The following is a 12334-nucleotide window of genomic DNA, read 5'->3' as shown; positions in this document are numbered from 1 at the left end:
ATCGTGGGGCAAGCAAAATGAAACACCACCAACCATGCCAAAGGCTGGTCTTCAACCAAAGAAGGTGATGTTGTGTATATGGTGGGATTGGAAGGGAGTCCTCTATTATGAGCTCCTTCCGGAAAACCAAACGATTAATTCCAACAACTACTGCTCCCAATTAGACCAACTGAAAGCAGCACTTGACGAAAAGCATCCAGAATTAGTCAACAGAAAACGCATAATCTTCCATCAGGATAACGCAAGACCACATGTTTCTTTGATGACCAGGTGAAAACTGTTACAGCTTGGCTGGGAAGTTCTGATTCATCTACCATATTCAGACATTGCACCTTTGGGTTTCCATTTATTTATGTCTTTACAAAATTCTCTTAACGGAAAAAATTTCAATTCCCTGGAAAACTGTAAAAGGCACCTGGAACAGTTCTTTGTTCAAAAAGATAAAAAGTTTTGGGAAGATGGAATTATGAAGTTGCCTGAAAAATGGCAAAAAGTAGTGGAACAAAAGAGTGAATATGTTGTTCAATAAAGTTCTTGGTGAAAATGAAAAATGTGTCTTTTATTTTTAATTAAAAACCGAAGGCACTTTTTGGCCAACCCATATTATCTCCATTTTATACTAAGGCACAGAGGTAATATGCTTAATATCACAAATGCTAGAATGTAAAACAGTGCTTGTTTTTAGGAGCAGGAATCAAGGAAATACAGTTATGACAACCACTAAAGTTCTTCTGATTCCTCCTTGCCAGTAATTATCCTGCAAATCAGTGGCAGATTGACCTTTTCAAAATACTATGTGCAACTCATGACTCCTCTGTTGAAAAAACCTAACTTTCAGATTATGTCCAAATTTCTCTGCCTGGCATTCAAGGTTCTAGTTAATGGCCCCCTTTACTTATGCAGCATTATCTTCCATAACTCTTGGAAAAATAGATAACCTACCTGATAGCTCAACCACAAACTGGAGGATGAGCAGCATTAGGGATGACAAATACAAGACCTAAATTCCTCCACTGTCTCTCCTATGACTTATGACAACTATCACTAATCTACCAAGGTGCTCTTTCCAGCTGATTCCAGACATAGTCTCAATATACTTTCAATCCAATGTTCCAGATAGCCACTGAATAGAGTTGGCATGTGTGAATAAACCTATTTGCCATCCGTAGGCATGATGTCACTGACGACACTTGTTCTTGTTCTACTTCAACAAAAGAGTGACATTTAGACAGTTGGACACCAGGACCCCAAGATGGCATCAGGCATACTAGTGAAGGCGAAGAAACTCATGGATGTCAAAACAGGAGAGCTGCCCAAGCTTGATACTGATGCAGGATTTCACCCCTAAAGGCACTGCTGGAGAGCTTCAAAGAGGTTACTACGAGTATTACAAGTATGTCACTGGAGTTTCCATGCTTATGTGCTTTTCAACTACTGCCTTTCTTACAAGGAACTCAAACATGAGCAGTTATGCAAGTACCACTGAAAAGGAGGATGCAGTCTGCATTCCTGACCATGACCTTCTTTGCCCAGCAGCCCTGATCTTTGCCGAATCCTTTCATATCCTAATTGAGAATTAACATCTGAAAAAAGATGACTAGTAGGGACTTCCCTGCTGGTGCAGTGGTTAAGAATTCGCCTGCCAGTGCAGAGGACACGGGTTCGAGCCCTGGTCCGGGAAGATCCCACATGCCACGGAGCAACTAAGCCCGTGTGCCACAACTACTGAGCCTGCACTCTAGAGCCTGCAAGCCACAACTACTGAGCCCGTGTGCCACAACTACTGAGGCCCAGGCACCAATAGCCCATGTTCCGCAATGAGAAGCCACCTCAGTGAGTAGCCCCCACTCGCCGCAACTAGAGAAAGCCCGTGCACAGCAACGAAGACCCAACACAGCCAAAAATAAATAAATAAAATAAATAAATTTATTTAAAAAATAGATGACTGGTAGAAAAACAAAAAACAAAAGAATGACATTTTAGTGAATAATAAGCTAATATTTATTAGTGTATACTCTGTGGCAAGTGCTGTTCTAAGCACTTTATATTATTAAATAATTCAGTAGTTATAATAATCCTATGAAGGAAGATACTATTAGAGTCATCTGAGATAAAAAAAAACCAATAAGCTCAGCAAGATTAGATAATTTGCCAAAGTCACTCAGTTAGTAGATATCTAAGTAAGGACTGGAACCAAAGTGGTTTGATTTCTGAGGTCAAAGCTCTTAACCACTATGCTATACTCTCATCCCTAAATCCTAAATGATTAGTAGGGATTTTTCAGGAATAAAAGAATGGGTAGCTAGTAACGAGTGAATTGTGGCAGGTAATAAAACTTAGAGAAGTAGGTAAGGATGGCCGTGACGTTTTTTAAAAGTCCGAATTTTATGTAATTGATAATGGGGAGCCAATAAAGAATTTTAAGCCAGGGATTTCTCTAAGGACTGTGAAACTAGAGAAAGGGGGACCATTAAGAAGTTATTACAATTGCCCAGACAAGAAAGAATGAGGGTTCCAACAAAAGCAAGGGCAGTAGATATGGAGAAGAGGTAATGAATTGGAGAAAGATGCATAATTAGCATCCTGGTGACCAATAAGGTAAGAAGAAAGAAAGAGAGCAAGATCAAGGAGGACTGAGGTATACAGCTTAGAGAACTAGGTGGGTAATACCACTACTAACTAAAATAAAGAACAGAGAGGAGGAGCAAGTTCCATGGTGGTGGGGCAGGAGGGGGAGACATATTGATTTGAAATACATGGCATCCAGACAATTAAAAACACAGGTACAGAGAACAGGAAAAAAAAGTTATGAAATGTAACTTTAGACCCAGGAGAATATGAGACATCTGGACTCATAAAAGCTTCAGAGAGGGCTTCCCTGGTGGCGCAGTGGTTGAGAGTCCGCCTGCCGATGCAGGGGACACGGGTTCGTGCCCCGGTCTGGGAAGATCCCACATGCCGCGGAGCGGTTGGGCCCGTGAGCCATGGCCGTTGGGCCTGCGCGTCCGGAGCCTGCGCGTCCGGAGCCTGTGCTCCGCAACGGGAGAGGCCACAACAGTGAGAGGCCCGCATACAGCAAAAAAAAAAAAAAAAAAAAAAAAAAAAAGCTTCAGAGAGAGTAACAAAAGATGAGACCCCTAAAAACAAGCAGAAGAAAAATCAGAAGAAAAGTTAGCCAGGAGCATCAAAAAGAAAAAAGAAGGGCTTCCCTGGTGGCGCAGTGGTTGAGAGTCCACCTGCCGATGCAGGGGACACGGGTTCATGCCCCCGGTCTGGGAGGATCCCACGTGCCTCGGAGCGGCTGGGCCCGTGAGCCATGGCCGCTGAGCCTGCGCGTCCGGAGCCTGTGCTCCGCAACGGGAGAGGCCATAACAGCGAGAGGCCCGCGTACCGCAAAAAAAAAAAAAAAAAGAAAAAAGAAGACTCAGGGAAGGAAAATCAGGCAGAAACCAAGCAAGGAGTTTTGAGAAGAAAGATGTGGTCATCACTGTCAAATGCTACACTGGATTTTGCCATTAGTAGGTACATGTTAGGCTCTAGTGAGGGGCTATTTCAATGGAGAAATGGAGGTAAAAGACAGACTGCAGTGGGTTAAGGAGTGATCGGAAACTGCAGATCTAGAAATGGCAAGTTTGGCCCTAGAAGAAAACAAAGAGATAAGGCAACAGCTGAAAGGGGAATCAGGGATAATGGTAGAGGTCTGAGCACAGTTATAAGATGGAAGGTAAAGAGAAAGGACATAGAAGAGTGAACGGATAATTGATAAAGGAAAGAAACAGAGGATGATACAGTCGAGAACTTAGATAATGAGACTTGTATTATTGTTACTCAACAGCTGTTCTAAATTAAAATATCCATTATATGGCTTCCCTGGTGGCGCAGTGGTTGGGAGTCCGCCTGCCGATGCAGGGGACACGGGTTTGTGCCCCGGTCCGGGAGGATCCCACATGCCGTGGAGCGGCTAGGCCCCTGAGCCATGGCCGCTGAGCCTGCACATCCAGAGCCTGTGCTCCGCAGTGGGAGAGGCCACAACAGTGAGAGGCCCGCGTACCGCAAAAAAAATAAAAAATAAAAAAATAAAATATCCATTATACATGAAAACTTAGGAAGATACTTAGTTTTGCATTACTGCACATATTTAAAGGTCCTAAAATCCAAATCTGAACATATACATAGATTTTTAAATATTCTATAAGTCCAACTTCTTACTAATTCAACTCAGCTGTCCTCAGTTAACATTAGTTGGAATAACTGAAGTTTTATTATATCTAAATTCAAATACTACAATAAAGGCCTGTTCAGAAACACAAAGATCAGTTCATCTCTGAAGCTTATATTAATTTCACAGAAGGGACAGTACTTGTGCACAAACTCTGACTCAGAACAAATCAGGTTATTTCACAAGCCCAGTTGGCTTCCCTATTCCAGTATAAAATTAACCATGGTCAGGGAAAATATACAAAAATATTTTCCTTGGGGTTAGCCATTAAATTAAAATATTGTACTATATTTATGAAATCAGATATGTATTTTAAGAGTCATTCTAATGTTTTATCACAAAGGTAGTGATATACATTTGATGACAAATATATATGGCATTTAAATAAATCAAATAATCCTTAAAACTAATTTGGTATAGTTATTCTGATGTTTTTTAACTTTATTTAGAAATGAATCATCAAATGCATTTAGAAATTTGTGTTGTCATTCTTACAAGAAATTAAAGCTACTAATTTACATTGAACATTATCCAAAAAAAGGTTAGATTTTCATACTTTGTTGTATATCTTATTCAAATGATATTAATAAATTTCTGTAAAAGATTTTTAATAAAGTAATATATTTTTTGGAATACCTTTACTTTGAAAAATGCAGTGATTTTACTTCAGCAACAATGACATTAAATTTTATTTACTAGAATAGTAATCTACACAAGAGCGGCCAGGAGTCTCAAAGAGTTAATATAACTCTCCTACAATGACTTACTTATATAATCTGACCTAAATTATCTTCTTACTCACATACTCTGGCCAATTATGTTGAAACTTTTTAAAATTTAGTTTCAGGGGCTTACCTGAAAAATATACCTCCCAAAATCAGTCCTGGCAACTATGAAACTGGAGAGCTAGATTTCACACACACACACACACACACAAACACACTTTCAATAAATCTTCTAAATAACAGCATCATGAATAATTTACCATGGGACACAAACAAAGTAATCCTGTGGTTCAGTCATTTATATATGTTAGGATAAAGTTGCACAAAAGGTCTGTATGTTTCATAACAAAGCAAAGCTAAAGGAGCCATCACTGAGTGAGCTTAGTGATAATCCGATATATATCTCTAGAGTAGTATGCTTTAACTATAAATCCAAATTAAGTTCAATACTATTATCTTATGAATAAGCCTTTTTATTCTTGAGATAAGTGATTAAGAGAAATTTTCTTTTTGAAAGAAAGATACTTCATAGATAATATTTTAATCATGCAAATACTGTCAAATCTGAATAACCATTTTGACTTCACTTAAGAGAGTAGTATCTCAGTTTTATAATTTTTTTTTAACACCTTTGGAAAAAATTGTTGACTATATTTTTACAGTGTCCTAACACTGACATCTTCTGACTATTGAGGAGAACTACATGTCTCCTTAAAACATTTCCCAGTTACTGAAGCTTATCTTTGCACCTACTTTATTAACTATAGTAGAAATTAACATTTGTTGAATGATGATTATGGACTCTTCAAATATTATCTCCTTTGATCTCTTAGCAACTTATAAAACAGCAATATTATGGAAGGTATACTAAGCCATAAAAAATAAAATATCAACAAATGATACTATTAAATCAAATAACTATTTTTTAAAGGTTCACTGAAGCTTCTATTAAGCCTTTACTGAGAAGTTTACTTGAGTTACAATAAAATATTTAAAAGACAATAAAACTGTATTTATCTGAAAGTGTGTTCATTTGATATTAGGCTATCCACAGCAGATCAACAGGCAGCATAGCATAGGTTCTCGGTTCAAGTCTTGACTCAGCTGTTTATTAGCTAAGTGGCTTGAAGCATTTTACTTAGCCTCTCTGTGCCTTAATTTCCCCATCTATAAAATAGGAATGACAATAAATGCACTTACTTCTTACTAAGTGCCATGTAATTATTTTGAAAAACAGTCAGAATTTGTATGCTTTTACTATACTAATAGATCAAATAAATATCAAATCTCTTTTATTAGTTAGAAATACTAAAATTTCTACCACATCATCAGTTATTCATCAAGTTTTATCTGTTAACAAATTTTCTTTAGTGAGTTTGTTCAAGTGCCATAAACTAAAAGAAGGGACTTACAAATTAATAAATGCCAGAATGCAAATATAACTGAAGATTTGTAAAGGGTACTGACCAGGGTTCTGCTAAGAATGTCTTTCCTTTTTTCCCTATGTCTTTTATTTCTTCATTATCCCTCATATTGACCAGGTAACATAAGGCTCATTAAAAGGATTAATTATTTGTTGAAGGAGTAAACGTATCACAGACTAGGACATATAACATTTTTGTTTTGGTCATATACTACTTCCAAATGTATGTTACACTCCCATAATAAGGAAACTGATCAATGTGCAGAGACCCACTTTTACCAAACTGAGAAAAGCATGAAATATAATCCTATTTATTAGTGATATAAACTTCAAATTACCTATAATTTAACCTAGAACTATGTATTTAGATATGTATTTATTATTAGGTAAAAATTAGGTTTTGGGAAATAGAAAAGGTCCACAAAAACAGTAAAATTTGCTATGCATAGAGCAGGAGCTTGGTTGCACTGAGTCAGAAATTCCAATAACAAATTCTAACTAGTATTGAAGATTACTCCAGTTCTAATGACTGGCCACTACAAATACAGCAGACCTTAATCACAAATTAGACAATATTACAATATTTACAAAGGTGTACACAATGAATTTCATTAAAACCCTTCTAACTAGAGATTTGAGATAATTCAGATGGTCTGAGCTTTTAATTTATCTAAGATAAAATGCCATCCTAAGAAATATATTAAGGTAATAAGAAAAGAAAATGGGAGGAAATGCTTTCAGGCATTTTTAGAATCATGTAAATAGCATTTATTTACATAGAAACAGTTAAATGCTAACTGTAAAAATGTGTCAACTCTTTACTGAAACAGATCTAATGAAAGACCTTTTTTGGGCAATTCTTTTAAAATACTGTTACATATTGCTACAACTAGCAGTGTAGCAAACATTCATGTTTCTTGTAAAGTATCTGGCAAATCACAATTCACACTGATCTACTCTTAATTATTTTGAATTACTGAAATTTTATGGAAATAACTGGCTCATATATGTATACCACATACATGTAGGAAATCAAGATTAAATAACACATCTACTATATCTAACTAGAGAGTTATATTCTGTCATATTAATGTAAAACAAAATGGATAAAATCAAAACTAATAATTACAGAGTAAATTTTAAAACTTAATAAAGTACCTTGAAATATTCTTTTCTAATCTGTTTGCTCCGCCTCCTTTCTTCACTCTGCCAGATTATAGGCTGAGATTCTGGCCACTGTTGTTCATCTATTTGATCCTTTTGACTTTCTAAGGGCTGTAATAAAATAATTTCTTTTAACTAAATAAATGAGAACAAAATATTAGATACAACAGTAATTTAATTTCTTCTTACCTGCCATGTGAGGGGTGATAATGGTGAATTAACTTCATCTGCTGAGACACTAAAAAATTAAAGATGCCTTAATATGTATATCTTAAGACATAGTCAGAACACAAATAGGATATTTATTATATTAAAATCATTACCAAAAACTAAAAAAAAAATAATAATTTCTTTAGATGATCTGTATGAAACTTCAAGTGGCCTAATATACATATAATTGGGGTTCCAGAATAATATAACTCAGGTGACAGAAAAGATAGTTAAAGATAAATAAAGACCACAAATTTTCAAATTTCATGAAAACAATAAACCCATAAACTTGAGCTCAATGAACTCCAAGCAAAAGAAATATGAAGAAAACTACAACAATATACATCATAATCAAATTAAAAGCAAATGATAAAGAGAAAATGTAAAAAGAAGCCAGAGAAAAAAGACACAATAGGTCCAGTGAAACGAATACTGACAACAGAGTTCTCACAGGAAACAATGCAATCCAGAAGACAGTAGAAAAACCTCTTTAAGGTACCAAAAGAAAACAGAAGTATCAACCTAGAATTTTATATTAGCAAAGATATCTTTCAAAAATGAAGGTGAAATAAAGACTTTTTTTTTTTTATTTTGGCTGTGCTGCACAGCTTGTGGGATCTGAGCTCTCTGACCAGGGATTGAACCCAGGGCCACAGCAGTGAGAGCGCCAAGTCCTAACCACTGGATCGCCAGAAAACCCCCAAGACTTTTTTTTGTGTGTGTGGTACGCGGGCCTCTCACTGTTGTGGCCTCTCCCGTTGCGGAGCATAGGCTCCGGACGTGCAGGCTCAGTGGCCATGGCTCACAGGCCCAGCCGCTCCACAGCATGTGGGATCTTCCCGGACCGGGGGCATGAACCCGTGTCCCCTGCATCGGCAGGCGGACTCTCAACCACTGCGCCACCAGGGAAGCCCAAGACTTTTTTAAACATTACAGACCAGCAGTAAAAGTAATGTTAAAATATCTCTTTCAGGTAGAAGGAAAATGATATACATGGAAATACAGAGCTATACAAAGGAACAAAGGAGATGGTAACTAAAGGGGTAAAGGGGTAAAGATAAAAGACATTATTCGGATTATTTAAATCTCTTTAAAGAAACAATTGACTATTTAGAGCCAGAATAATAACAACGTAATATGTAACACAGAAGTAAAATGTATGGCAACAATACCACAAAGGCCAGGAGGGAAGAAACAGAAGTATACTCTTGGAAGGTTCTTATAGGACATATAAAATGACATAATAGCACTTGAAGGTAGACTGTAATAAGCTAAATACTATACTTTAAACCCTAAAACAATCACTAACATAACAACAAGTTGTAGCTAAATAAGCCCGCAAAGGAGATAAATAGGAATTTAAAAATATAATTCTAAAGACAGGAGAAAAAGAGGAAAGATGGCTACAAAGAATGGATAAGATAAAAATTAAACACACAATAATACAGTAGATTTAAATCCATGAATACCAATAGTTCCAATTAAATATTAACAATCTTAACACCACAATTAAAAGTCTGATTGTCAGATTTGATAGAAAAGGAAGATACTACCATATGCTAACAACAAGAAACTCACTTTCGCCATAAAGACACAGATAGGTTAAAAATAAAAGGAAGAAGAAAGATATATCATGTTAACACTAATCAAAAGAAAGCTGAGGTGACTGTATAATATCAGAAAAGTACACTTCAGAGCAAAGAATATAACCAAGAATATTTAAAAAGTCATTTTATAATGACAAAGGTATAAATTCACCAAAAGGACATTACAATCCTAAACATTTATGCATCTAATAACAGCTTCAGAATATATGAAGGAAAAATGAAAGAACTTTAAAGAGAAAGACAAATCTACAATTAGTGTTGGAGATTTCAAATAGTCTTCTCTTAATAACTGATAAAACCAACATTGTAGTGCGCCCAGGTGGTGGTGGGGTGGTAAAGACAAGAAATGAACAAATAAAGAAGTATATATTGAGAATGTCAGATGGTAAAAAAGTATATATTTACAATGTCAGACGGAATTAAGTTCTGTGGAGAAAAATAAAGCAAGGTCTGGGAAAAGGGACAAAGGAGTGGAGGACACATGCTCTTTTATATAAGTTGTTCAGGTAATCCCTTGCTGATGAAGTGAAATCTGAGCAGAAATGTGAAGACAGGGGAATAAGCCATATGGTTATCTGAGAGGAAATCATTACAGGCAGAGGCAAAAGCTTTGAAGGGGTGGGAAATGCTTGGAGTATTGGGAGTCAGCAAGGAGGCCAGTATAACTAGAGAAGAACTAAACAGCAGGAAGAGCGTGGCAAGAGGAATACAGTAGGGAGCCAAATAATGTAGAGGTTCACAAGTCCTTAAAGGACTCTAGTTTTTACTCTGAATGAAATGGGAGGTCATTAGAGAATTCTGGAGAATGACATGATCTGACTTACATTTTAAAAATACCAATCTGATATATTTTTTTGAAAACAGACTAAAGGAAAGCAAGGGCAGAAAGGAGACCTGTTACCAGGCTGTTATAACTGAAGTAAGAGATTGCTAGGGCTAGGGTGGTAGGCATGGAGGTGGTAAGACATGATCAGATTCTGGGCATATTTTGAAGGCAGAGTCAACAAGATTTGGTAAAGGATTAGTTATGGGGTGTGAAAGAAAATTACAAGTTAAGGATGACTCTGAGGTTTTTGAGCTGAGCAACTAGAAAGATGGAGTTGACATTTTCTGAAATGGGGAAAAAGGCAGGAAGAGCAAGTTTAGAGGTACAAAGAGAAAGATTAAGAGTGTTATTTTGGAAAGTTAAGTTTCATATGCCTATTATACATCCAAGTGGAGGTGCTGAGTAGGTAACAGGTAATACAACTCTGTAGTGTGTATGTACATACATACACACATGTACATGCAAATGTTCATGCACATATATAGAAAATTGGTTTAAAGGGGAAAATACCAAAATATTAAGACTTCTCATCTCTGGGGAGTAGGATAATAGATGATATTTATTTTTTCTTTGTGATAAAATTTTCCTATTTTTTAACAATAAAGCTACATTATTCTTATAATCAGGAAAAAACTAAAAGATTTTTCATTTTTTTTAAAGAAGAAATTGGTGATTGTTCTGAAAATGAGAAAAGTGGAAGTAATAATTCTGTAAAAAAAAAAAAAAGGCCAGGATTGAATATCACAGTTTTGAAGTTTGGGTAGCTGGGGCTTTCTCAAGAGAATGTTATAAACCTGGTGAGAAAGCTTAAGACAGAAATGAAAGGAACTGAGAAAGAAGGTAATAACAGAAAGTTCAAGGACAAGAAAATATGTAAGATAAAGAATCAGTATTCAAAAAGGGAGAGAGTGGGTTAAATCCAGTTAAATGAAATCTGACACAGATGAATGTTTCTAGACTTGGGTATGAAAAATTATCTTATGCCTGAACTGAATTCTAAAAGCCTAAGTGAAAAATGGAAGAAGAAAGGGTAATCTCAGCAGAGATACCAGGATATAGAACACAGAGATGTGAAACTATTTTGTAATAAAGAAAAGAGTACTACTGTTCCTAGCCAGAAAAAGTGCCAGTGGAACAGTACATTGGATGAGGCTCTCAAGCTAGGCAGAAATTCACTTCAATCTTGTGGGTTAAGCCAAACATTTTAAGCTTTATCCTAAAAGTTAGAAAGAACTATTAGAAGATAATAAATGGGAGTCACATAGTCAGGCTTGTGTTTTAGACCATCACTCTTACACCACCAGTACAGAAAACAGATTTAAAGGTAGGCCAAACTCAAGAAAGGAGATATGTCTGGGGCCTGTTGCAGTGGTCCAGGTGGAAAAGACGGGGCCTGAACCAACACAACTGTAATAGGAATGGAGAGATTGGGACAGACGCAAATAATGTTAAGATGCTATAGTTTTGTGTGACTGAATGGATTGGGAAGGGTGCATAAGAGAAAGGAATTTCCAATTATTCCAAAGTTGACTATATAAATAGTGGCACATTCACTCAGGCAAACTATACAAGAGAAGAAACAGATTTGGGAAAAGTAAGTTCAGTTTAGACTGTGAGGTAGTTAGGAATACATATCAGTGAAATGTATGCATCTGGAGCAAGGAAAGTGCTCTTGTTGCCATATATTAAGACTTGGGGTTCTGGAGACAGACAACCTGGTTTTAAATCCTCACTGTACCATTTACTAGCTGTGTGACCTTGAACAAGCTAAGGTAATTTCTGAGCCTCAGTTTCTCACCTATAAAATGGGGATGACGATAGTAACAATAACTCAGAGTTATTTTTTTTCATAGAGTTATTATGAGGATTAAATTACATCATACATCTAAAGCATTAAAAACAGTATACATACAACAAGCATTCAACAAATGTTAATTCTCTCTGTGTGTTCTTCTGTACCTACGCTCTAGCCTTGGACTTTTTTACTCCCAGAGGAATGACTCAGGAATTGAGTCTGATGCAAATTTTCAAACCACCAAAAAGAATAAATAGAAATTTTCGAGGTCTTCTAGTTCTCTGGAATTCATATATGTGGATTAGACTACATATTCATATAGAAGAATTTAATAAAACCCGATTGAAAGGAAATAAAAATGACCC

The 12334-nt window shown here is 36.2% G+C and overlaps 1 protein-coding gene across 2 annotated transcripts in view; it reads right to left on the bottom strand.

Moving 5' to 3' along the window:
* Nucleotides 1-12334, bottom strand: part of LRCH2 (leucine rich repeats and calponin homology domain containing 2) — a 105672-nt gene that overhangs the window by 23328 nt on the left and 70010 nt on the right. For both annotated transcript variants that reach the window (XM_081221569.1, XM_081221570.1), the window contains 2 exons: nt 7721-7769; nt 7526-7642 (listed from right to left, as the gene is read on the bottom strand). In XM_081221569.1, the coding sequence (XP_081077695.1) occupies nt 7526-7642; nt 7721-7769 (166 nt within the window). The remainder of the gene's footprint in view (nt 1-7525; nt 7643-7720; nt 7770-12334) is intronic.

This window comes from Mesoplodon bidens (assembly GCF_964165515.1).
Source record: "Mesoplodon bidens genome assembly, chromosome: X".
In the NCBI taxonomy this organism is placed as follows: domain Eukaryota; kingdom Metazoa; phylum Chordata; class Mammalia; order Artiodactyla; family Ziphiidae; genus Mesoplodon; species Mesoplodon bidens.
The sequence above is the reverse complement of the archived record's forward strand: the minus strand, read 5'-3'. Positions and strand labels throughout refer to the sequence as shown.